This window comes from Garra rufa, chromosome 1 (genome assembly GCF_049309525.1).
Source record: "Garra rufa chromosome 1, GarRuf1.0, whole genome shotgun sequence".
Taxonomy (NCBI): Eukaryota; Metazoa; Chordata; class Actinopteri; order Cypriniformes; family Cyprinidae; genus Garra; species Garra rufa.
Window position 1 is genome coordinate 54,532,148 of NC_133361.1, and position 23,775 is coordinate 54,555,922.

The following is a 23,775-nucleotide window of genomic DNA, read 5'->3' on the forward strand; positions in this document are numbered from 1 at the left end:
TATTTTTTTTTTTTAATGGACAACATTTTGTTTTCTTTAAGTTCAGCATCCCCAATGTTTCCCCTCTCAAGTCATTCCTGTAGCGTTTACAGTTATTTTTTTTTTAGTTTTTACATGTCTTCAATAAATATTTTAAGGGACGCGATTTTGTGTGTTATTTCTGTGCTTTTTTTCAGTTGACATTGGTACTTAATTTATTCCACAATAGTTATGGTCATAAAACTGCATGCATAGTTATGTGTAGCATATCACATGACAAGTTTAAAAAATAAAAGTAATTGTTTCCATCCATATTCAGGTTAAATGAAAAGCACAAACACTGTGCAAAATCTGCAAAAATTTTACATTATTTTACTAAAATAAGAGGGATCATACAAAATGCATGCTATTTTTTTATTTTGTACTGACCTGAATAAGAGATTTCACATAAAAGACGTTTGAATTTCGTTAAAGTTTTACATACACTTGATACTTATTAATGTATTGTTACCAGAATGATACACAGCTGTGTTTTTTTGTTTAGTGATAGTTGTTCATGAGTCCCTTGTTTGTCCTGAACAGTTAAACTGCCTGCTGTTCTTCAGAAAAATCCTTCAGGTCCCACAAATTCTTTGGTTATTCAGCATTTTTGTGTATTTGAACCCTTTCCAACAATGACTGTATGATTTTGAGATCATCTTTTCACACTGAGGACAGCTGAGGGACTCAAATGCAACTATTACAGAAGATTCAAACACTCACTGATGCTCCAGAAAGAAACACGATGCATTAAGAGCTTCTAAAGGGTACTCAATGACAGTACTAAATGAAAAAAAAAAAAAATTATTTAGGCAAAATAAGAAAAATGTACACATTTTCTTTGTGTTCAAAAGTGTTCACCCCCAGCTCTTAATGCATCATTTTTCCTTCTGAAGTATCAGTGAGTGTTTGAACCTTCTGTAATAGTTGCATATTAGTCTCTAAGTTGTCCTCAGTGTGAAAAGATGATCTCAAAATCATACAGTCATTGTTGGAAAGGGTTCAAATACACAAAAATGCTGAAAAACCAAAGAATTTGTGGGACCTGAAGGACTTTTCTGAAGAACAGCGGGCAGTTTAACTGTTCAGGACTATCACTAAACAACATTATTTTCTCTTGTGGACTATATGTAAACCTCTTTTATGTGGAAATATCTTATTCAGGTCAGTACTAAATAAAAAAATATGTAACATTTTGTATGATCCCTCTTATTCTGGTTAAACAATGAACATTTTGCAGATTCTGCTAGGCGTATGTAAACTTTTGACCTCAACTGAATTATTAATAATAATAATACATTTATTTTTCCACTGCATAAACTGAACACTAGATCTGTGACTGTACAGTCAGTGAAAATAAATCAATGAATAATTAATTAGCTCCAGCTACAAAGCACTGGCCACATGATGGCTTTATCATGTACAATGTAGACATATCCTTTGTAGTGACCAAGCATTCAAACATTTACTGATTCTTGAGTACTGGGACAAATATATATATCACATTTTGAATTAATGATCTTCTATTCAGCATGTTTAGAAGTATTCACCTATGTTTCAGTATATCATCTGCTTCTGCTTTTACCCAAAATATGTTTTACCTGGTCATTCAGGCCATCAGCTTTCAAATAATGTATAAACAATTTCAAATTGAAAATTTGCTTCAGGGTGAAAAAGGATCAGATGAGAAACAAGTTTGTAAATTTGTGCATTTTAATGTGTTTGAAAGACAAAAACCTTCCAAATACATAGAAATAAATGGTTCAGTAACCTACAGAGTGATAAAAAATCAAATCAAATCAACTAAAAGGTAATGTGTTCATCAGTAGTTGATGCAAATTTGAAACACTTCTTAAACCTGAAGTGACTTTTGTAAATCTAATGATCAACAGCTGTGTCGCCACCTGAATAATGACTGATCTTTGTGTAGCATGGTATAATTTGAAGCAACAGCCAACAAAACATTGTATGGGTCAAAATTATCGATTTTTCTTTTATGCCAAAGATTATGTTCCATGAAGATATTTTGTACATTTCCTACTGTGAATATATCAAAACTTAATTTTTGATTAGTAATATGCATTGCTAAGAACTTCATTTGGAAGAATCCTTCATTAAAGAGGATTTTCTCAGTATTTTGATTTTTTCACACCCTGTGATTCCATATTTTCAAATATTATCATAACAGACCATACATCAATGGAAAGCCTATTTTCAAATATATTCACCTTTTAAATAATGTATAAACAATTTCAAATGAACCCTTATGACTGGTTTTGTGGTCCAGGGTCACATATAATTAAAATATAGACCTATATTTGATTTTTTACAAATTATCACTTTAATATTTGTTTTGTCAGTTTTCCATCTGATGATCCTAATTGCTTGATCAACTTATACTGTTGCCAACTGTCACCACTTGAGGCAACCATACACAATTTTTAAGAAACCTTGATGCAATTTTCGCTCACGACTATTTACAGTTTTTAATGACTTTTTATTTCCTTTGTGGATTAAATATTACCTCTCATAATAGGCGTCCTGCAATTTTGCCAAAAATCATTAGGATATTAAGTAAAGATCATGTTCCGTGAAGATATTTTGTAAATTTCCTACCATAAATATATCAAAACTTAATTTTTGAATAGTAATATGCATTGCTAAGAACTTTATTTGGACAAATTAAAAGGCGATTTTCTCAATATTTGCACCCTGAGATTCCAGATTTTCAAACAGTATCTCGACCAAATATTGTCCTATCTTAACAAACCATACATCAATAGAAAGCTTATTTATTCAGCAAAAACTTTACCTTTATGACTTGTTTTGTAGTCCAGGGTCACAAAGCAGTGGTCACATGCTGTGTCGCCACCTGATTGATCTTCGTGTAAATGTCCACAAAACGGGAAGAATTTCTAAAGGTATATAAGCAGTAGGCTATTTTAGAAAGCAAAATTCAAAAGATGTAAAAGAGGAATTAGGGACAATCAACAAATTATACATAACCCTGCTGAAATAAAAAACAGCTCAAACCAGCCTAGGCTGGTTGGCTGGTTTTAGCTGGTCAGCAGGCTGGATTTAGAGGGGTTTTAGCCACTTTTCCAGCCTGGTTTTAACTGGTCAACCAGCCTGGTTTTAGCTGGTCAGCAGGCTGGATTTAGAGGGGTTTTGGCCATTTTTCCAGCCTGGTTTTAGCTGGTCAACCAGCCTGGTTTTAGCCAGTCAGCAGGCTGGATTTAGAGGGGTTCTGGGCACTTTCTCTGGTGAAAAAACCCCCAGCTAAAACCAGCCTAGGCTGGTTGGCTGGTTTTAGCTGGTCAACCAGCCTGGTTTTAGCTGGTCATAGCTGGTCGGCAGGCTGGTTTTAGAGGGGTTTTGGCCATTTTTCCAGCCTGGTCTTAGCTGGTCAGGCTGGAAATCCACCAGCTAAAACCAGCCTGACCAGCCTGGGAGACCAGCTAAAACCAGCTACTTCCAGCTTAAACCAGCTAATACCAGCCAACCAGCCTAGGCTGGTTTTAGCTGTTTTTTCAGCAGGGTTTCCAGCCTGGTTTTAACTGGTCAACCAGTCTGGTCTTAGCTGGTCAGCAGGCTGGATTTAGAGGGGCTTTAGCCACTTTTCCAGCCTGGTTTAAACTGGTCAACCAGTCTGGTTTTAGCTGGTCAGCAGGCTGGTTTTAGATGGGTTTTGGCTACTTTCCCAGCCTGGTCAGGCTGGTCAAGCTGGTCAGACCACTTGCATCAGCTGGGAGACCACCAGCTAAAACCAGCCTGGGTGACCAGCTAAAACCAGCTACTTCCACCTTAAACCAGCGAAGACCAGCCAACCAGCCTAAACTGGTTTTAGCTGTTTTTTTTCAGCAGGGGATTTATTGTTATTGTGTAAATAATATGTAGTTAATCATGTAATCCATAAAAAGTAACTGTAGTCTGATTACGAGTATTTAAAAATGTAATTAAATTACAAGTACTTAATTTTTGGAATCTGATTACATAATCCAGATTACATGTAATCAGTTACTAACGTTACCCAGCTCTGGCTATGATCAACTGATTCATTCCCGAGTGGGAATTATATATATTTATAAAAATAGAAAAAAAAACGGCAGGTAATATTGAGGAACAGGTTTTGTCCCATCATGTCTCAAGAATAATTATTACGGTAACGTTACGCAGCGTGCTACGATACCGAGCGTGACGTCACCGCGCGATTGTCTAGTCAACAACTCAGCTGTTGTGGGGCGACCGCGGGAAAAAAAATATTCCACGTAATACATCGGCCGGTTCCAGGGAGGGACTCTGGACTTCCGTGGGATCATTGTGGCTGTGTTTCGGAGAACATAACGGGAATACATCAGCATTCGTTCTTCAAATACACACAGAGACACGCTGAGGCTGTGGAACAGCGGAGGTTTAAATCTAGGACAGTCTCTCGAGAGGAAGGAAAATGGAGTTGGATGACGGAGTTGTGTACCAGGACGACCCGGGGACATCGGCAATCATGTCGGAGAGGGTCTCGGGCCTGGCCAACTCCATCTACCGCGAATTCGAGAGACTCATCCGCAAATACGACGAGGACGTGGTCAAGGAGCTGATGCCGCTGGTCGTGGCGGTGCTGGAGAACCTCGACACTGTGTTCGCCGAGAACCAGGAGCACGAAGTGGAGCTGGAGCTCCTGAAGGAGGACAACGAGCAGCTCATCACACAGTACGAGCGCGAGAAAGCGCTGAGGAAACACGCCGAGGAGGTGAGTGGAGGAGATTTAGCACTGAACATCATCGGGAGCCTGGCATCTTTGTTTTCTTGCAGCAGCAGCAGCATCACAGCAGCCACGTATCATCACGCACATGCACGTGCACGATTGGCTTTGTCATGCCTTGTTTAGCCAGTGCTGCCCTTTGAGGATGAATCAGCCTTGGGCCTTTTAGCACATAAAGAAATAAACATGCAGTTTTAACTTGCTTCGGTTCATTATTATGCCCTCTGATGGGCTGTGTGGTCCTTGCTGATGGTGAGAACTTAATGTACAAACTGTTCGTTTAATAGAAGAGGCGCAATAGTGTTGTTTGCATGCTTGTAAATAAAGACCAGAGATTGAAAACAACGCAAAACAAGCAAACAAACAACATGTCAAGCGTGTGTTATTGTCTTACAACGGAGACAGATGCTTGCCTCAGTGCCATATGGGGGTGACCGGGGCAAGTTGTCACATTGGCAGAACTTTGGTCGTTATTATTGTGCTCACAAAATGTTATTTATAGGCCGTTCTACAGAAATGCTGCAAACTGCTGTCCCACAACCAAAAACACATTTAAAATGCATTTAGATATTCAAATCTTAGATGTTTACTAGAATCCTTTTATTATCTATTGAAACCCACGATAATATTTTTAATATCATTAAGCTTAATATATGTAAAATCATCATTTAGTGTGTACTTACAGTTGGGAGGTGGCTGTCCTGAACCCTAACCCCTAAATTTCAACTTATGAAAATGATACTGAAATATTTGTGCATTTTATTCCTTTGTTGTTTTTAAAAATCAATCATTTAGATTTTTCTGTTTTAATAAGGAAAGTTAAAAATATATATATTTTCTTTGTAAATGATTAAACTTTATGTTAAAAAAAAAAACGTGTTCCGCATTTTCATGTCACTAACGAAACAGTGTGTTTTAGTCACATGTTTCAGAACGTTTTGAGAAGATTCAAAGGTAATGTACTCATCATTTTTGCAAAATTATAAAATGAAACGTTCCCTTAACATTTGCATAACCAAAAAAACTTCTAAACTAAATTCTGGGAACATTCAGAAATAATGTTTTCATAACTTAAAGGGAACATTAGCAACATTTTCTTATATATTTTTGGTTTGATGGGTAGCTGTAAGGTTTTGATTCAAAAGTTAAAATTTTTTTTAGCAGTCGATTTGCTGTATGTGGATTTCAAACACCTTTGTCAAATTCCCAATATCATTTTTATCATATTTGTGTCATTTTATTGCCATTTTTCTGTCGTCTCAAGTTATTCCGGTTTTCACAAGGTTATTAATTGATACAACTGACTAATATTACAATATTTGGTGATCATTAATTGTTCTGTTTCATGACTTTTAGGCTAATAAGCCTAAAATAGGAAAATGTAGATTCAAAATACAACAAATTGTAATGGATATTGATTTACCTCTAAAAACTTCAATAAAATAGAAAAAAACATATTTACAAGTAAAACATAAGCAAAATCTTAAGTCAATGTATCCCTTATTATATGTTAAATTATATGTTACTGTGTTTCGGTAGTGACAAATTTGAGAAGAGGACAAATATTGCAAAGGTTTCTGAAAATCAAATATGAGAATTAACTGCACAATTATAGAAATCTGTACCTTGGATATAATACAATTTGCATACATAAAATGATGTTTCCATCTCTGACTTGAATATTTTGAATATTTGCATAACCAAAAAAAAAAAAAGTTTAAAAAAACTGGACATTTTTGAAAATTCTGAGAACATTCAGAAATAACATTTGCATAACTTAAAGGGAACAGTAGCAACATTTTCTTAGAATATATTTTTTTGTTTGATTGGTAGCTGTACGGATTTGATTCTAAAGTCCAATAGTGTTTTTAGCTGTGGATTTCAAACACTTTTTTTTTTTTTCCAAAATCCCAATATTTTTTTGTTTTGTTTTGTCAAGTTAGGCAGATTGTCACAAGGTTATAAAACTGACTAATATCACAATATTTGTTAATCATGAGTTGTTCTGTTTCATGACTTTTAAGGTCCTTGCACACTGAGTATGCATTTTTTGTCTTTTTCATATTCGTCATCCTTTCCAAACAAAATGCTTGCTACGGATGCAAAAAAAAAAAAAAAAAAAAAAAAAAAAAAAATATATATATATATATATATTTTAATTTTTGTTTTGTAGTCATTTTTTAAACGTGCAAATATTTCGGACTCAATGTGCAATGACCTTCATACTAATAAGCCTAAAATAGGGTGTTTAATGGCAGTTTTCATTGTGACACTTTACCCCATATAATGTGACAACATGTTCACTGAACTGTATTTTTTTTCCTGAACAATAATAATATTCAATAGCTTGTTTTGTAAGCAAGACTAAGGTGTTTACACAGAGACTGAATGTTAAAAATAAATATTTAAGAGTCAAAAGTGTGTGATTAGCCCAAATCTTCCATATATGGTAGGATTTTGACAGGCACAGACTGATGCAACAGTCTGTCGACATGCACGGAAACACACGTGCTGTGCTTTTTTTCAGAGACTTTTTTTTACATTAAACCTTTGAAATTGTATTGCGTGCCATTAGTTTTAAGTTACGAGCCTTTCATAGTTGATGCGCGCGAGTAAATTCTTTAAAGTGACTAATCTGGTTTGGAAATGAGATTACAGTGCATTGTACAGTTCTCAACGTGTGTAAGCCTGACTTTGGACAGATTAAGGCTTTATGTGTTCCTGCCACAGTGACAGTTAACTGGGATTACGAGCAATATGTCTGGCACATTCTACAACCAAAACACAAATGAGCCGTGAGCTGCATTAATCCCTGTGTGTAGTGATACGGGATCTGGATTCATCCTATTATGACAGACAGATTTCACTTCCAGCAGCGGTGTGACATAAGGCTGTGATCAATATTCAATAGTGGTGACTGGGGAACATTGATCTTTCACTCGCGTTTCAGCTCACTGATATACTAGAGAAAATTTTAAGACTGTTTAGGATCTGTTTAAGAGCTTAGGATCGGGTTTCAGGCATATTGTGTAACATTTTGTAACTATTGTAAAGTAACATGTTGAACTGGTTTGTTGTCTCAAACTAGTGTAATTTTTTTTTGTGCTTTATGTGCTTTTGTTGTTTTTATTCGTTTTTTTATATTACTATTCAGCTTTCATCTATTTTTCATCTCGGTTTCAATTTTAGCTGTTTTAGTCATTCAACTTACACATTACAATAAGGTTCATTAGTTAACATTAGTTAACCATATTAGTTAACATGAACTAATAATGAACTGGACTTATACAGCATTTATTAATCTTTGTTAATGTTAATTCCAACATTTACTAATACATTATTAAAATTTTGTTAACATTAGTTAATGCAGTGTGAACTAACATGAACAAACAATGAACAACTGTATTTCCGTTAACTAACGTTAATAAAGATTAGTAAATACATTAACAAATGTATTGCTCATGGTTAGTTCATGTTAGTTAATACATTAACTAATGTTTAACTAATGAACATTATTGTAAAGTGTTACCCATTTATTATATATTCAAATTTTCTTTTCATTTTTTAAGTATAAATTTTCATCTAAAATGTCTTTTATGTTATTTTTCAATTACTGAATTAATTTAATAGTTTTAGGTAACGATATCTTTAGTATTTGTTTGAATTTTGCTTTAAGTTTTAGTTTTTTAGTGCTTTATCTGCTTTTGTTGTTGTTATTTATTTATTTATTTATTTATTTATTTTTATAAATATTCCTATTCAGCTTTCATCCATTTTTGTCTTGGTTTTAATTTTAGCTATTTTATTCATTCAACTTACACATTTATTTTATCACTTCAAATTTTCTTACAAATTTTCATCTAAAATGTCTATTTTATGTTATTTTCCAATTACTGAAAACGATTTTTTAATAGTTTTAGGTAACAATATTTTACGTTTTTATTTAAATTTTGCTTTAAGTTTTAGTGTTTAGTGTTTTTTTGTACTATATTGGCTTTTGTTGTTTTTATTCTTTTTTTTTTTAATATTCCTATTCAGCTTTCATCTATTTTTAGTTTTAATTTGATCTATTTTAATCCTTTAACTTATACATTTATTTTCTCACTTCTAATTTCTTTTAATTTAAGTTCAAATTTTGCATCTAAATTGTATATTTTATGTTATTTTTCAATTACCATAAATTATTTTTAATACTTTTAGCTAACGATATTTTAAGTTTTTGTTTAAATTTTGCTTTAAGTTTTAGTTTTTGTGCTTTATGTGCTTTTGTCATTTTTATTCGTTTTTTTATATTCCTTTTTAGCTTTCATCTATTTTTATCTGTTTTAATTTGATCTATTTTAGTCATTCAACTTATACATTTATTTTCTCACTTCTAATTTCTTTTAATTTAAGTTCAAATTTTCATCTAAATTGTATATTTTGTTATTTTTCAATTACCATAAATGATTTTTAATACTTTTAGCTAACGATATTTTAAGTTTTTGTTTAAATTTTCTTTAAGTTTTAGTGTTTAGTGTTTTTTTGTACTATATTGGCTTTTGTTGTTTTTATTCTTTTTTTTTTTAATATTCCTATTCAGCTTTCATCTATTTTTTAGTTTTAATTTGATCTGTTTTAATCCTTTAACTTATACATTTATTTTCTCACTTCTAATTTCTTTTAATTTAAGTTCAAATTTTCATCTAAATTGTATATTTTATGTTATTTTTCAATTACCATAAATGATTTTTAATACTTTTAGCTAACGATATTTTAAGTTTTTGTTTAAATTTTGCTTTAAGTTTTAGTTTTTGTGCTTTATGTGCTTTTGTCATTTTTATTCGTTTTTTTATATTCCTTTTTAGCTTTCATCTATTTTTATCTGTTTTAATTTGATCTATTTTAGTCATTCAACTTATACATTTATTTTCTCACTTCTAATTTCTTTTAATTTAAGTTCAAATTTTCATCTAAATTGTATATTTTGTTATTTTTCAATTACCATAAATGATTTTTAATACTTTTAGCTAACGATATTTTAAGTTTTTGTTTAAATTTTCTTTAAGTTTTAGTTTTTGTGCTTTATATGCTTATGTCATTTTTATTCATTTTTTTTAGTCCTAATTAGCTTTCATCTATTTATATCTCTGTTTTAATTTGAGTTATTTTAGTCATTCAACTTACATATTTATTTTATCTCTTCTAATTTCTTTTAATTTAAGTTCACATTTTCATCTTAAACATATTTTATGTTACTGAAAATATTTTTTAATAGTTTTAGTTAACGATAACAACACAGTCTCAACAATAGCTGCAAAAATATACACATTTAAACTTGCATGTAGTGTCATCCCTGATATTTAAATTAATTAATTGAGTTAATTGCATTTTCCATGGCTGATTATATTTTGATATCTAGAAGGCATAGTGTCCAATATAATTCATATATATAGTACATTTTAATAACTTAACCTGACATGACCCCTTGTTTCACAGAATATTTACTCTGAAAACAGAAATAATTTATCATGTCGTTATAGTGCATGTATTGTCTTAAACTTCTATGACTTTATAACTAAAACTGTGTTTGTGAGAGCTCTGTGTTGCATTGAAAAAGAATAGGAAGGAATTGAATGTGACTTGAACCTTATGTTTGTTGATCTCTGTGCTCGGGGGGTCGCTGAATGAGTTTATACTGTGACGGGAACCTAAAGTGACACAGAAACCGCTTCCCTTTATCAGATACTCGCACTGCACCAGGCTCTCCAGGAGACCCCTGTACTCCAGACACGAAGCATGTGTTCTGCAGGGATTTGCAGAAGAGAGATTCCAATTAGGGAAACTGCGTCAAGATATTACTTCCAGGTCATGGGGTCCTTTGCTGTGACCTGGCTATAAAAACTGTATTTTGCTCGTGAAACTTAGTTTGGGCAATGTGTGATGCACCTTTTGCTCTTTTCAAACACTGCCACTCAAAAGTTTGTGGTCAGTAAGAGTTTTTGAAAGAAATTAATTTTTTTATTCAACAAGGATACATTAAATTAATGGAAAGTGACAGTAAAGACATTTAATATTACAAAAGATTTCTATTTTAAATAAATGCTGTTCTTTTGAACTGTCTATTTATCAATTGTAAGCAATGCAACCGTTTTTAACATATTTCTTGTAGGGTTCGACCGATATGTGTTTTTAGGCTCGATACTGATTTTTACAGATGAAGTAGACCGATAACTAATATTTTTAACCGGTGTAAAAATTAAAATTAATATCAAAATTAAGAATAGCAAATGCTCAGACAAAAACGTAAAAAATATATATATATCGGCTTATCGGTTTTTTAAAATAACCGATACTGATAACCATAAAAATGCTTAATATCGGCACCGATAATTGGTCAACCCCTAATTTCTCAAGCAGCTAATTAGCATATTAATATATTGATTTCTGAAGAATCATGTGACACTGAAGACTGGAATAATGATGCTGAAAATTATAGTATTTTTAATCAAATAAATGTGGCATAAGCGGCTACATAAATCTCGTTGACCCCAAACTTTTGAATTTGTTGAGAGAAAAGTTTGAAAATATTTCAACATTTAATTTCAGGACATTTTTGTATGTTAAGCAGTGTTGTTAATTTGCTTTCAATAAATCATTTATCTGCATTATATCAACTTCTGTTGATTTTAGATATCAGCATCGGCTATTGAAAAAAGCATCAGCCACTTTGATCAACCCTATACACTACCTTTTTAAAGAAGTATCTTCTGTTCACCAAGCCTGCATTTATTTGATCTAAAATACAGCATAAACTGTAAAAAAAAAAGTGTTTTCTATTTAAAATAACTGTTTTCTATTTGAATATATTTAAAAATTCATTTTATTAATGGGATTTCAAAATGTTTTTGAGCAGTGAATAAAAAAATTAGAATGATTTCTAAAAGATCGTGTCATCATCAGATGTAAAATTACATTTTAAAATGATTCAAATATAAAACAGTTATTTTAAATAGAAAACATATTTCATAATTGTACTGTTTTTGCTGTACTTTGGATCAAACAAATGCAGGCTTGGTGAGCAGAAGAGACTTCTTTAAAAAACATGAAAAATTGTACTGTTCAAAAACTTTTGACTGGTATTCTATCCACAATTCACATTATAGATTTGGTTGCGTAAGTTAGTTCTAGTTTATTAAAAAAATCCTTCTGCCTGTTTGTGTCAGTCTTGATGGATTTGACATTTTAATATTCCCCATGTTCCTCAGCCATTAAAAAGGCATAAAGAGCTGAAAAATCCATAAAACTGAAGATGACGTGTCAGACTTCACATTTATCCTATTCCTTGATCTATTCTACCTCCTAGAAGAAATCATAAGTGCTTTTTCTGCTTGAAGTTTTGTGGCTTTAAGTCTGTTGAGTGTATAGTCAATATGCTAGCTAACCAAGGTAAATATTAGCAGATATACGCATATAAAAAAGACCTTAAATATTGATTACTCATCTTGAAAATGTACAGTATATGTCCCTGAAAATATCACTATCATGATGTAACATAACTAAATCCTATAAGGCCAGTTGGTTATTTAAAAAAAATAAGTGTATTATGCAATATTTAATTTGTTCTTTGTGCTTTCTGTGAGCAGAGGTTCATTGAGTTTGAAGATTCCCAAGAGCAAGAGAAGAAGGACTTGCAGAACCATCTGGAAAGCCTTTCATCACATTCCCGTCACCTGGAGCTGAAGATCAAGAACTATGCTGACCAGAGTGAGAATCGCCTTCTTTATTACCTGTTCTCATTCAATCAAACACTTCTATGCTCTGACTGTACATATGCCTTCTAGCTGTTATATGCCTATGCATCTGCTTTTAAAATCCTTCAGTTTCAGTATAAAATGGATGTAATCCATAGTTCTGTACACTTATAGTATTGATTTAGTGTTCTTCACACGTGGTTCATAATAGAGTACCATCCCGTAATTCAGTCTGATCTCTCTCTCTCTCCATTAACCGTGCTACTGACACTATTAATGGATCAGTGATAATGAACAGTGGCCCATTTGCACAGCAAAGATCTGACACTTTCTTTTGTCTTCAGCATATAACTGTTTGATTCCTCGTGGCTGTGAGTCATTATTGCGCAGATTGGCATTAAAGTGAAGTAGTTGGGTGCTAGTTATCTTACACTGATATGATTTGCGAGGGCTTTTTGCTGTTCATTTGCGTCAGCATTCAACAAATTATTTTAGATCGTAGTTCAACTGGCTTCTGCAGAGAATATGAATGAATGGATATGAACCTATTGATTTATGTCCAAATTCCACTAGTGTAACTCATCCATCTATGAACACTTGTTCATTACCTTTAAACAAAAAGTTCACCCAAAAATGAAAATTTGCTGAAAATGTGCTTTAGGCCATTCAAGATGTAGAGGAGTTTGTTTCTTCACCAGAACAGATTTGGAGAAATTAAGCATTACATCATTTTCTCACCATTAAATCCACTGCAGTGGATGGGTGCCGTCAAAATGAAAGTCCAAACAGCTGTTTAAAAACATAACAATAATCCACAATTAATTCGCATCACTCCAGTCCATCAAATTTTGTCCTAAGAAAGCTGTTTTTTGTAATAAACAAACTCGTTATTACAAATTTATAGGGATGCACCGAATGTTCGGCAACTGAAATAAAGTGAAAAGGCAGAATAAATGATACCGAACAATGATGTGACTCGATCAAATGGAGGCGTGCACTAATGCAGCAAACATGTCGGCAGTGTGGAAGCATTTAAACCTGTCTGAGCAAGATGCAAAAATCATTACAAGCACGGACATCACAAGATCAGGGTTCTAAGTCCAAAGAGCGAGGGACATCTGTAGGGGTGCAACGGATCGCAGATGATCCGTGATCCGTACGGACCGGACCCCACGGTTCGGTACGCATGTGGTTCGCGGATTAACTGTTAAATTGAACCATCATAGAGTAAAAGGGTATGATTTGCATATGTTTTGTCCTGTCAATTTACCCATTCAAACTACTTAAACTGCTGCAGCAAAAGAGAACACGCGCGCTGTTTCTTTCTTTCTTCTTTTTTTTTAAATTTTTTTTTATCGCTGCCGCACATACCTGAAGCGAGCACGCGCACAGAGAGAGACGCGATTCAAACTGCGTGATTCACAGGTTGATTCCTCTTTAAAACTTCTCTTAACATACATACAAAGTTATGTTTAATACCCGTTTTGGTATTCTGGTAAACACAGTCGGTTATGTCTTCAGTGAACCGAAACAGCTGAGAAAGATGCGTGCCAGTATTAGAGACGTGCATTAGGCCTTAAAGAGACAGCGTCCTATAAATACCTGCAGTGAGAAGCACTAGTTATTTTACAATTAAATATAAAATTTCTGCACCTGAATACTAGTGTAAATGATTTTATTAGTAACTTTTTGTATTCATCTACACTTTTCATTTTTGTAATTGACTTTATTAGTTCAGCTAGTAGTTTTTGCTGTGGATTAAAAGTACTTAAAGTTAGCACTCAGTAATTATTAAAAAAAAAAAAATTTTTTTTTTGTTTTTTGCTGATCCGAAAAATGATCCGATCCGTGATATGATCCGAACCGTGAGTTTTGTGATCCGTTGCACCACTAGACATCTGTCTTTATATGTCTACTAGAATGTTAAAAATGTTCAGTGTTAAGTAAATATTTTTAAGTTGTTGTTTTGTAATTGATTTATTTCTTTGAAAAGCAAAACAAAACTGTGAAAAGCAAATATTGTCTATTTAATTTATGCAATGGTGTAAAAAATCGGCAAAATACAGGGGGGAAAAACACGAAAAACTGTGTTCGGTAATCGGCCTTCTGCCCAGTGTGTAATTGTGTTCGGCTTCGTCCAAGAATTTTCATTTCGGTGCATTCCTGCAGCTTAAATCTGTTGCTAAAAAGTCCTCAGTCAATAGTACTGCTTTCTGCTATAAAAAAGTCTTCTCGCTTGAATCAGGAGAAAAATATGCACAGATCAAGCACTTACTTGTGGATTATTGTGATGTTTCATTCTAACGGCACCCATTCACTGCATCACCATTAGTGAGCAAGTGATGTGATGCCACATTTCTCAAAATCTGTTTTAATGGAGAAACCTGGATGTATCTTGGATGGCCTGAAGTTGAGTATGTTTTGAACCAATTTTAAAGGGGTCGTATGATGCCATTTCATATTTTCCTTTGTCTTGGGAGTGTTACAAGTTTTTTGTGCATGTATAAGATCTGTAAAGTTGCAAAGATTAAAGACCAAATAGGTATGCACCGAAATAAAAATTCTTGGCCGAAGCCGAACAAAAGTAAACACTGGGCCGAAGGCCAATTGCCGAACATGGTTTTTCGTATTTTTTTCCGCATGTATTTTACCAATTTTTTTTCACCATTGCATAAATTAAATAGCCAAAATGTGCTTTTTACAGTTTTGTCTTGCTTTTCAAAAAATAAAATCAGCAATAAAACAACAATTTAAAAATATTTACTTAACACTAAACATTTTAAACATTCTAGTAGACATTATAGCCTACCATCAAAGCACAATTTAACTTTAAATGAATAAGTTAGTAAAATAATATTCTTTGGCCATTTTTAAGACCCCCTTCTTGAATCAGGCACGTGTTTTTTAATGTACAAAGGCAGCCTTGCTGAACAAAGTCTTCCTTTTTTATTTAATTTTACAGAACAACAGTAAAATTACAATACTAACATTTATGAATGTTGACTTTTATATTTTGCCGGAAACCCGCAAGACGACCACAGGACTACTTTTTGCTGACAGCAGATTTATGACTGATTCTCATTACGCTGTTTCAGCGCAGATTTTCTCAGCACTTTGGACTTTGAACCCTGGCTAACAAACTCCTGCAGCGCTGTCAGAATACATACAATTCATACGTGTATTAGACAACATAGCGTTCTGTAGTTTATTTACTAATGGTTTAAGGCCATTTCGCGATTTCAGTCATCATACAGTAACCAGCAAAAACCACCCCTTTCTCTTCTCATGGAAGACATGCGATGCGGTTCTAAACAATCTCTCGCTGTCGGTGCTTGTAATGATTTTGCGTCTCGACAGTTTACATGCTTCCACACTGCCGACATGTTTGCTGGATTAGTGCGTGCCTCTATTTGATCGCGCCACATCATACGGTCGAACACCGAAAGAGCTTTTTTTTGCTATTTTCGGACGAATAATTTTGGTTGCTGAACATTCGGTGCATCCCTAGTCTCAAACCCAAAGAGATATTCTTTATAAAAGTTAAGACTCAGCCACGGCTTCCTAAAACAGCTCATTCAAACAAACCCCCACATGTCTACGTCACAGTGTGGGAACATTTGCATAACACCGCCTAAATGTATACACAAAGGAAAAAGACGTAACTTTTATTCTGTAGTTGTTGCCATAGATATATATACATAGATACCGCATTGGACCGCTCCAAGCACGTAGATGCGTCCGCCATTTTGGAACGGTCCACTTGACGTCATTCACCATACTGTAGGTTCGCAGACCAACGGCTGTGCAGGACTGTGGCTTTTCGAATTTTCAGTGATTACTATGAGATCTATGGGTGAATGACGTCAAGTAGACCGCAGTGAAATGGCGGATGGCTTACGTATAACGGCCCATAGAAACAGTCGCTAATGAGGCATCTATGTATATATATCTATGGTTGTTGCAGCCATCGCCATGTTGCAGAGACGCTGTGTTTCGTTGCGAAAACAAAAAAAAGTCCTTTGTTTGGCCTTCCAAATGAGTACACAACTAGAAATCTGGTTAAGTTGTATTTACAACACTGTTCCAGAACAGTACAATGCATATATTCGAGTGTGTGCAGCCCATTTTACGGAGGACTGTTTCCTGAACCTGCGTCTGGCTCGCAGCCTGTAAGTACGTTTTTATATTTAAAAAGTGCTTGTTTGTCGTTTCTTCGATCACAAATGCAGACGTGGTGTGACGCAACGCCTAAAAAGATGATGTGAGTCATTAAAATCAGTAATTATGTCCTCACTGGATACAACAAATGCCTTATTTCTAATGGGATTTACTGTTTTTGTCTCATCGCGTCGGGACACGGCATCACAACATGGTAATGGGCGTAACATTTGAATACAACGCTTGAGGTATTCAGGCAATCCCAATGCACCAGATAGCTAAACGCAGGGCATAGAGGAGAAACAATTATGTGCAGTATGTGGAAAATAAAGTGTTTTTTAAATGTCAAACAGCGTAAACACATTGCACCAATTACACAAAATAATGTTCTTTTTAGCAACATCATATGACCTCTTTAATATTTGGGTGAACTACTCCTTTTAAAGTGTCTTTGCTGTCTACAAGTGACAATAGCTGCTTAAAAATATGTTAAAAGCCTTTATTAATGTTACTCTAAAATGCAGTAATTCTCTTTACAGACCACATGCACACAGATACGTTCCTCTGCATGTTTAAGAAAATGATTATGAATCACATCAGAATAACCTAACTAAATTGTGACCAAATTTCATGATGCATTGCATCTTTTCGTAAAGAATCGAAAACAGAATTTGAATTGTTGTCAGAGCAAATATTTACACCCTTAGTAGTCTGGCTTTGAGTAAGCATTAATGTGATTAATCTGTTCAGTCTTATTAAATGCAGTGTTTCCTGTGGCCCTGAATAGCATTACTCATCTTCTGTTGCTCGAAAACAAATCGAAAAAAAATCTAAAGCAGGGTCAGTTGAGTGTGTGCTTGAATTGGCCTGTTCTCTGCAAAATGTCCGTGGGTGATAATGATGTTAGTCAAGCACCCTTACATGCTAATTATGGATGTCTGCTGTTTTAATCTGGCACTAATGAATTAATTCTGGCATTAATTAACAGTGCATTTCCAACAAACCCTTTTCTGAGATTTGAAATGGATATCAGCTGTACTAGAAATCAGTGTGCTGAAAGCAAGTATGTAGATAGTGAATTAGTCGGTCTGATGGTGGGAAGCATTGGGCAGTTCTGCTGCAGGCTTAGATTTAAACCTGACAGCTAAAAGTGGATTACGTCTTTGTGTCACCTCTTAAATCAAGCCTGTTTAATATCCTCTGTGGATATTCTTTCTACAGAACTGCAACTATTTTTAAAGGCCTCACTGAAAGCATCAGCTTTGCCCACTCAAACTAGCTTGAAATCTGGTTTCAGGCCAATGTAAAGTGACAAACCATCTCACACGGTTTTTCAGTGCTGTACAGTGAATGATAGGTCAGCATTTGGGAGTAATTTGGGAGATTTATAACCTGTTACGACTAAGACTGTAATAATTAGCCTCATTTCTCTGTCCTCATTAAGTTCTAGGCTCTTGTACAAGACACCACAAATGATCTAAAAGCATGCAGAAAAATGCCTAAATATTGGCTTTCAAAGTTTGTAAAAGCAGTTGATTGTAACAACAAACATTGTAGACACTTTTAGACTGAGCTAAAATACAACCCTGCCATCGAAGTGTGGTGGTCCATAATTTTTGCCAGGGGTTGTACTAAAATCTTTACAAAACACACTTGTACCATAGAACAAGTTAATTACGCTTCATTCCTTTAATATTTTTTTATTCCTCCTTTCTCAGTAAGTCGATTAGAGGAGCGAGAGTCTGAACTGAAGCGCGAGTATAATTCCCTTCACCTGCGGCACACAGAGGTAAGCCAAAGAGCAAATTCAACACCATGTAAATAACAAAAGCTATGTACACACTGCAACATATTATAGATTAAATTCAAGAGTCAATTCAAAGGGAAAGTTCACCCAAAAATGAAAATTTTGTCATTAAGTACTCGCCTTCATGCTGTTTCAAACCCGTAAGATCTTTGTTCATCATTGGAACTCAAACAAAGATATTTGATGAAATCTGAGAGCTTTCTGACCCTGCATAGACGGCAACACAACTGACATTGTTCAAGACCCAGAAGGGCAGTAAGGACATTGTTAAAATAGTCCATGTGACATCAGTGGTTCAAGCGTAATGTTTTGAAGCTACGAGCTTTTTTGTGAGCAAAGAAAACAAAAATAACAATTTCATTAAACCATTTCTTCTCTTCCATGTCTTTGAAATGCATTGAACCCCTGATATAACATGGACTATATTAACAATGGCCTTACTACCTTTCTGGGCCTTGAATGTGTGTGTTGCCTTGCTGTCTATGCTTTAAAATCTTATCGACCTTAAGCTTTTGAATGAATTGATAATAACATGTAGCTGTAGTGTCTACCTGCAGCTCTTTGAGGCCAATTAATCTGCCTACTTTCTGTTAAATTGTTCTTCAGATGATTCACAATTACATGGAACATGTGGAACGGATCCGGATTCAGCAGACGGGAGAGACCTCTGACACAGGAACAATCGGCAGAGTTCGGTAAGCTAAACATATACCTGCGCTAAAAAGAAATAGACACCATCATGTAGGCTGATTGCTTTCCATATTATTATTAACACATGATGCAGGTGAACTTGTAGCATGATTTTTTTATCCTCTTTTTCTCATTAAACAGAAAAGAGCGGCCCCTGTCTCTGGGAATCTTCCCCATGTCTGGTGGTGGCACTTCACTGATGCCTGACATCCAGGGCAGAGCCGAGACTCTTGGAATGGAGGCCTGGAGATTCAACAACCTCAGTCATCAGCGCTCTAACGCCAGCCTCAAGGTACAGTAACATCACACCAGGCCATGAGAAGAAAATAATTGATATAACATACGAAAGATATGAAAGAACTCTGGAAAGAGAAGTTGATAGATCCATGAGTGGTTGGTTGACAGATGTTACCTTGGAAAGCATTCACTCATTTTACCAAATTTACTACCAAAATACAGGTTTAAATGAGATTTTAGAGCTTGCGATGCAGTTAAATGACTACTGGGTTGAAGTTACTGTAATCAAAGATTACTTCCATTTTCTTTCTTCAGTCGCAAAGAAAAGATTTTTTTTTTTTTGAGTTTTTTGAGGAAAACATTCCAGGATTTTCTCCATATAGTGGACTTCAATGAGGATCAACAACAAATATTATAACCGTGAAATTCCTAATAGTAATTCCAAATTGCATTAGCCTATGTTTCTCTATTAAAACAACAGCGGTTGAGTATGTGCATTTATTCAGTAACCCCAAACAGGATCGCAAACAATACAGTATAGTCGAGATTAGGGCTGCACGATACATCGCATGCAATTGTCAAGCGTATCTCATCAGTAAAGCCGGTTCTTTGATTAGTAGTAAATCTCCATCACGTGCGTTCAGATGGCGCGGTATTTAAAACACTGAGCCGTAGATCACTGAAAAGCTACGCAATTTCGCTTTCAACATCGAATGCGATTCATCCGCGATTTTGAACGCGAAATTGCGTAGCTTTTCAGTGATCTACGGCTCAGTGTTTTAAATACCACCAACATTTTTCATCATAGTTTTTCTTAACAAAATGAACACTACTTCAAAGGGCTCTACATGATTCCAGCCAAGGAATAAGGGTCTTATCTAGTGAAACAATGGTTAATTCTCGACTTCACAAGTTATGTAATCACGTTTGAAAGGTCACGTGTGATGTAAGTCGGAAGTACCGACCCAGTGTTTACAAAGCGAACGTGCAAAGAAAGTCAAACCCCCTTCAAAAAAAAAAAAGGTAAAAAAGGATGAGAAAATTAGATTTTTAACCCTACCCTACCTTTTTGAACCGAAGTACACAGATGAAGAACAAACCACATGTGAGCTTTCCAACATAATCACGTAATGCGTGAAGTCTTAGATGCGCATTGCAGAGCACGTACAAGCTAGTTCACCTGCATTTGCGGCTAAAAAGTATATAAATGTATTTTTTTTTTAGGAAACGACTGTTTGTTTTGCTAGATAAGATTTCTCGGCTGGGAAATTTGAAGCTGCATTGAAACTGCAATTTGGACCTTCAACTCATTGATCCCCATTGAAGTGTTTTCCTCAAAAACCTTAATTTCTTTTCGACTGAAGAAAAAAAAGACATCTTGGATGACATAGGGGCGAGTAAACTATCTGGAAATTGATGGAAGTGATTTGATCTTTTAACATCATTCATTTAACCTAAACTTTGGGATGAGCTGTTATAAGTTTGTTGCGGGGGTCTTTAGATAGCGAAATGTTAGTGTAATATGCAGTATTATTAATATTTAGCCGTTCATTTAAAAAAAAAAAAATGGGTTTAACTGGACTCAGTACTCACTGATGTTCAATTCAAGGACGTCAAATGGACACTTTACATTTCCAGGATTCTCAGAACTGGGAGTCCTTCAATAGTTGTGAAGAAACAACAACAAATTTCCAAAAGCTGGAAAAAAAAAAAAAAACATTCCATAAATGTTACAGCGATTGTTCTTCTGAACTGATTTGATGCTTCGACATCCACGTTCACCTGCATGAAACATGGCAAGATTAAGAATCTGAAGCTCTCTTGTATGGATCGCTGCTTTTAATGTTTTCATGCATAATAATGTCACGTTAGAGTTGTGTTTTCCCACCCACCAATGCTAGATCACAGCACAAACACATGTGAGCGCTATTGTGTTTTGTGTTTCAAACAAATATAAGATGCCACGTCCCAATTTTCTTGTCCAAGCAGTTGGAGGCGGAGGACACTCCTAAGAAAAGGGATGGTAAGGATGTTCTGGAAGCTTGGGATTCGCTGGCAAACGACTGCAAGGTAGCAAGGCTCCGTGCCGGCGGACAGTGTGTAGTGCAAATCACCGTTGTCCTCTAATAGTCAGAACGTTTTTATACTCAGTGGTGTTTGGTGTCTTAACTGCATGCAACTACACAGATGTAGAAAGTCCAGATTAGTAATAAATGCTAATTAAAAAGAGCATGTTAACATGGAATAATGCACAATTTTTTTTTTAGTCATCTAGGATATAGTTGCATACAGCTAATGCATGGTGTTCATTTAGCTTTCGCCGCATGTCATTTCAGTTTCATGCTTCTTCATTTGCACATTTCTAACATGGTAGCTGACAGTATCACATCTTTAGTCGTAACACTTATTGTAGTTAAAATTTAGTTTGAACCAGTGTTGGGGAATGTTACTTTTAAAAGGAATGTTATTTATTTACTCTTAACAAAAGTAACTGTTACATTGTTATAGTGGGGAAGTAATGTTAGTTTTGCATTATTTTGGATAAAGTGTGTGGGTAGGTAAAACATGGCAATAAAAGTTTTCAGTTTTAGTAGGTTAATATTTTTCTCCTGTATAAATGCCCCCAACACTTGGCTTTAACATCATTTTTCTTCTTTACTGTGAATTACTGCATTCATTTAAATTGTGTTGCATTTACAGCAGTGTTTTGAACTTGTTTCATCAATGTAAATGATATTTGGTTTGTTGTTTGGGGTGTGTTGTCTAAATCTCTGTTGCAGTAGGGGTGGGCGATATACCAGTAGACACGATTAACCATTTTTTTTTTTTGTGGTCAGAAATGTATTGCTTGCATGCATTTTTAAGCATTGCGGTTTAAAAAAAAAGTGATTTTAAGTCATTGAAACACCATCAGCAGTGATAAACTAATTTTGCTAAATGCATGCACTGTCTGAGAGACTGTGCATGTTAAGATGGTGCTTATAGAGCGTGAAAGTATTGAAATTATTTAACTGATTTTTGATGCTTTATGGGCCTCGAACGGTTAAATACACACACTTGTATGTCAAAATGGCCGTCTTTGCAAGTATCCTCTAAATTTAGGTCTTAAGTGAAAGCAAACAGTTGAGAAACGTGTGTAACAGTATATTGGATCCGGGCAGCTCTTAAAGTGACAGCAGTTTAATATTCCTGCTGTCTGTCAGAAATCTTATCTCTGCTCCTGACTAAATCTAAAAAACTTTTTAATTTACACAGTGAAGAATATACAGTGTTTTTATACAATGCATGTACCATTTCTTATTTATTTGTTCTACTGTAGTAGTTATTGTTTTTAAACAGTTTCTTATTCTTATTTAATCGCTGACTGTATACTTCAGTGAGCTTAAGTTTTTTTTATTTTTTTATTTAGGTTGATATAATTTTTTTTGTGATATTAAAACTGGTGACAAGAATTGTGAAATTTCTATGGTTTTTATATCATAAAGACCTTATTTAAAGCAAAAATAACTATATTGTGATATGCGTTGACGCTCTCAAATTTGGGATCAATAAGATTTTTAATGATTTTTTAAAAAGTCTGTTATGCTCATCAAAGTTCCATTTATTTGATCAAAATTACAGAAAAATATTATGAAATTTTATTGAAATTCAAAATAACATTTTTTTTATTTTAATATGCTTTAAACTATAATTTATTTCTGTGATACAAAGCTCATTACTCCAGTCTTCAGTGTCACATGATCCTTCAGAAATCATTCTATTATATTTTATTACTGTTATTAATAATGTTGGAAACAGTTGTGCTGCGTAATATTTTTTTGTAACGTGATTTTTTTTTTCCAGGATTCTTTGAATAGAAATCTTTTCTAACAAAATAAGTCTTTACTATTACTTAAAAAAAAAAAAATTTAACACATCCTTGCTGAATAAAAGTATTAATTTCTTTCAAAGAGAGAAAGAAAAAATGTACTGACCCCAAACTTTGAATGAGTATCAAAGAATCATGAAAAAAGTATCACAAAAATCATCATATTAGAATGATTTCTGAAGGATCATGTGACACTGAAGACTGGAGTAATGATACTGAAAATTCAGCTTTGCATCACAGTAGGGATGCTCATTTCGGTTAATTTTCCTGACCGACAACCGCTGCTCGTTATCCGAACATTAACCGTTAACTGATAAAATTAGAATAATAATAATTTAAAATACAATAGAATGCACGAGTATCTGTGATGATACATTAAAAATACAAGCAAATGTTTTATTTTAACGTGCAAACAGCAGCATACAGAGTAACAACAAAAGCTGTATTGACATATACTTAAATTATCACGCATCAGCAGCGGTTCTGAGAACAGAGAAAATCTGAA

General features: G+C 34.3%; 1 protein-coding gene across 1 annotated transcript in view; it reads left to right on the forward strand.

The window, feature by feature from the left end:
- Positions 1–4,409: 4,409 nt before the first annotated feature.
- spag9a (sperm associated antigen 9a) overlaps positions 4,410–23,775 on the forward strand; it is a 58,049-nt gene continuing 38,683 nt past the window's right edge. The window contains exons 1-5 of the mRNA XM_073842850.1: positions 4,410–4,765; positions 12,403–12,523; positions 18,387–18,457; positions 19,082–19,170; positions 19,307–19,457. Of these exons, the coding sequence (XP_073698951.1) occupies positions 4,466–4,765; positions 12,403–12,523; positions 18,387–18,457; positions 19,082–19,170; positions 19,307–19,457 (732 nt within the window). The 5' untranslated portion in view covers positions 4,410–4,465. The remainder of the gene's footprint in view (positions 4,766–12,402; positions 12,524–18,386; positions 18,458–19,081; positions 19,171–19,306; positions 19,458–23,775) is intronic.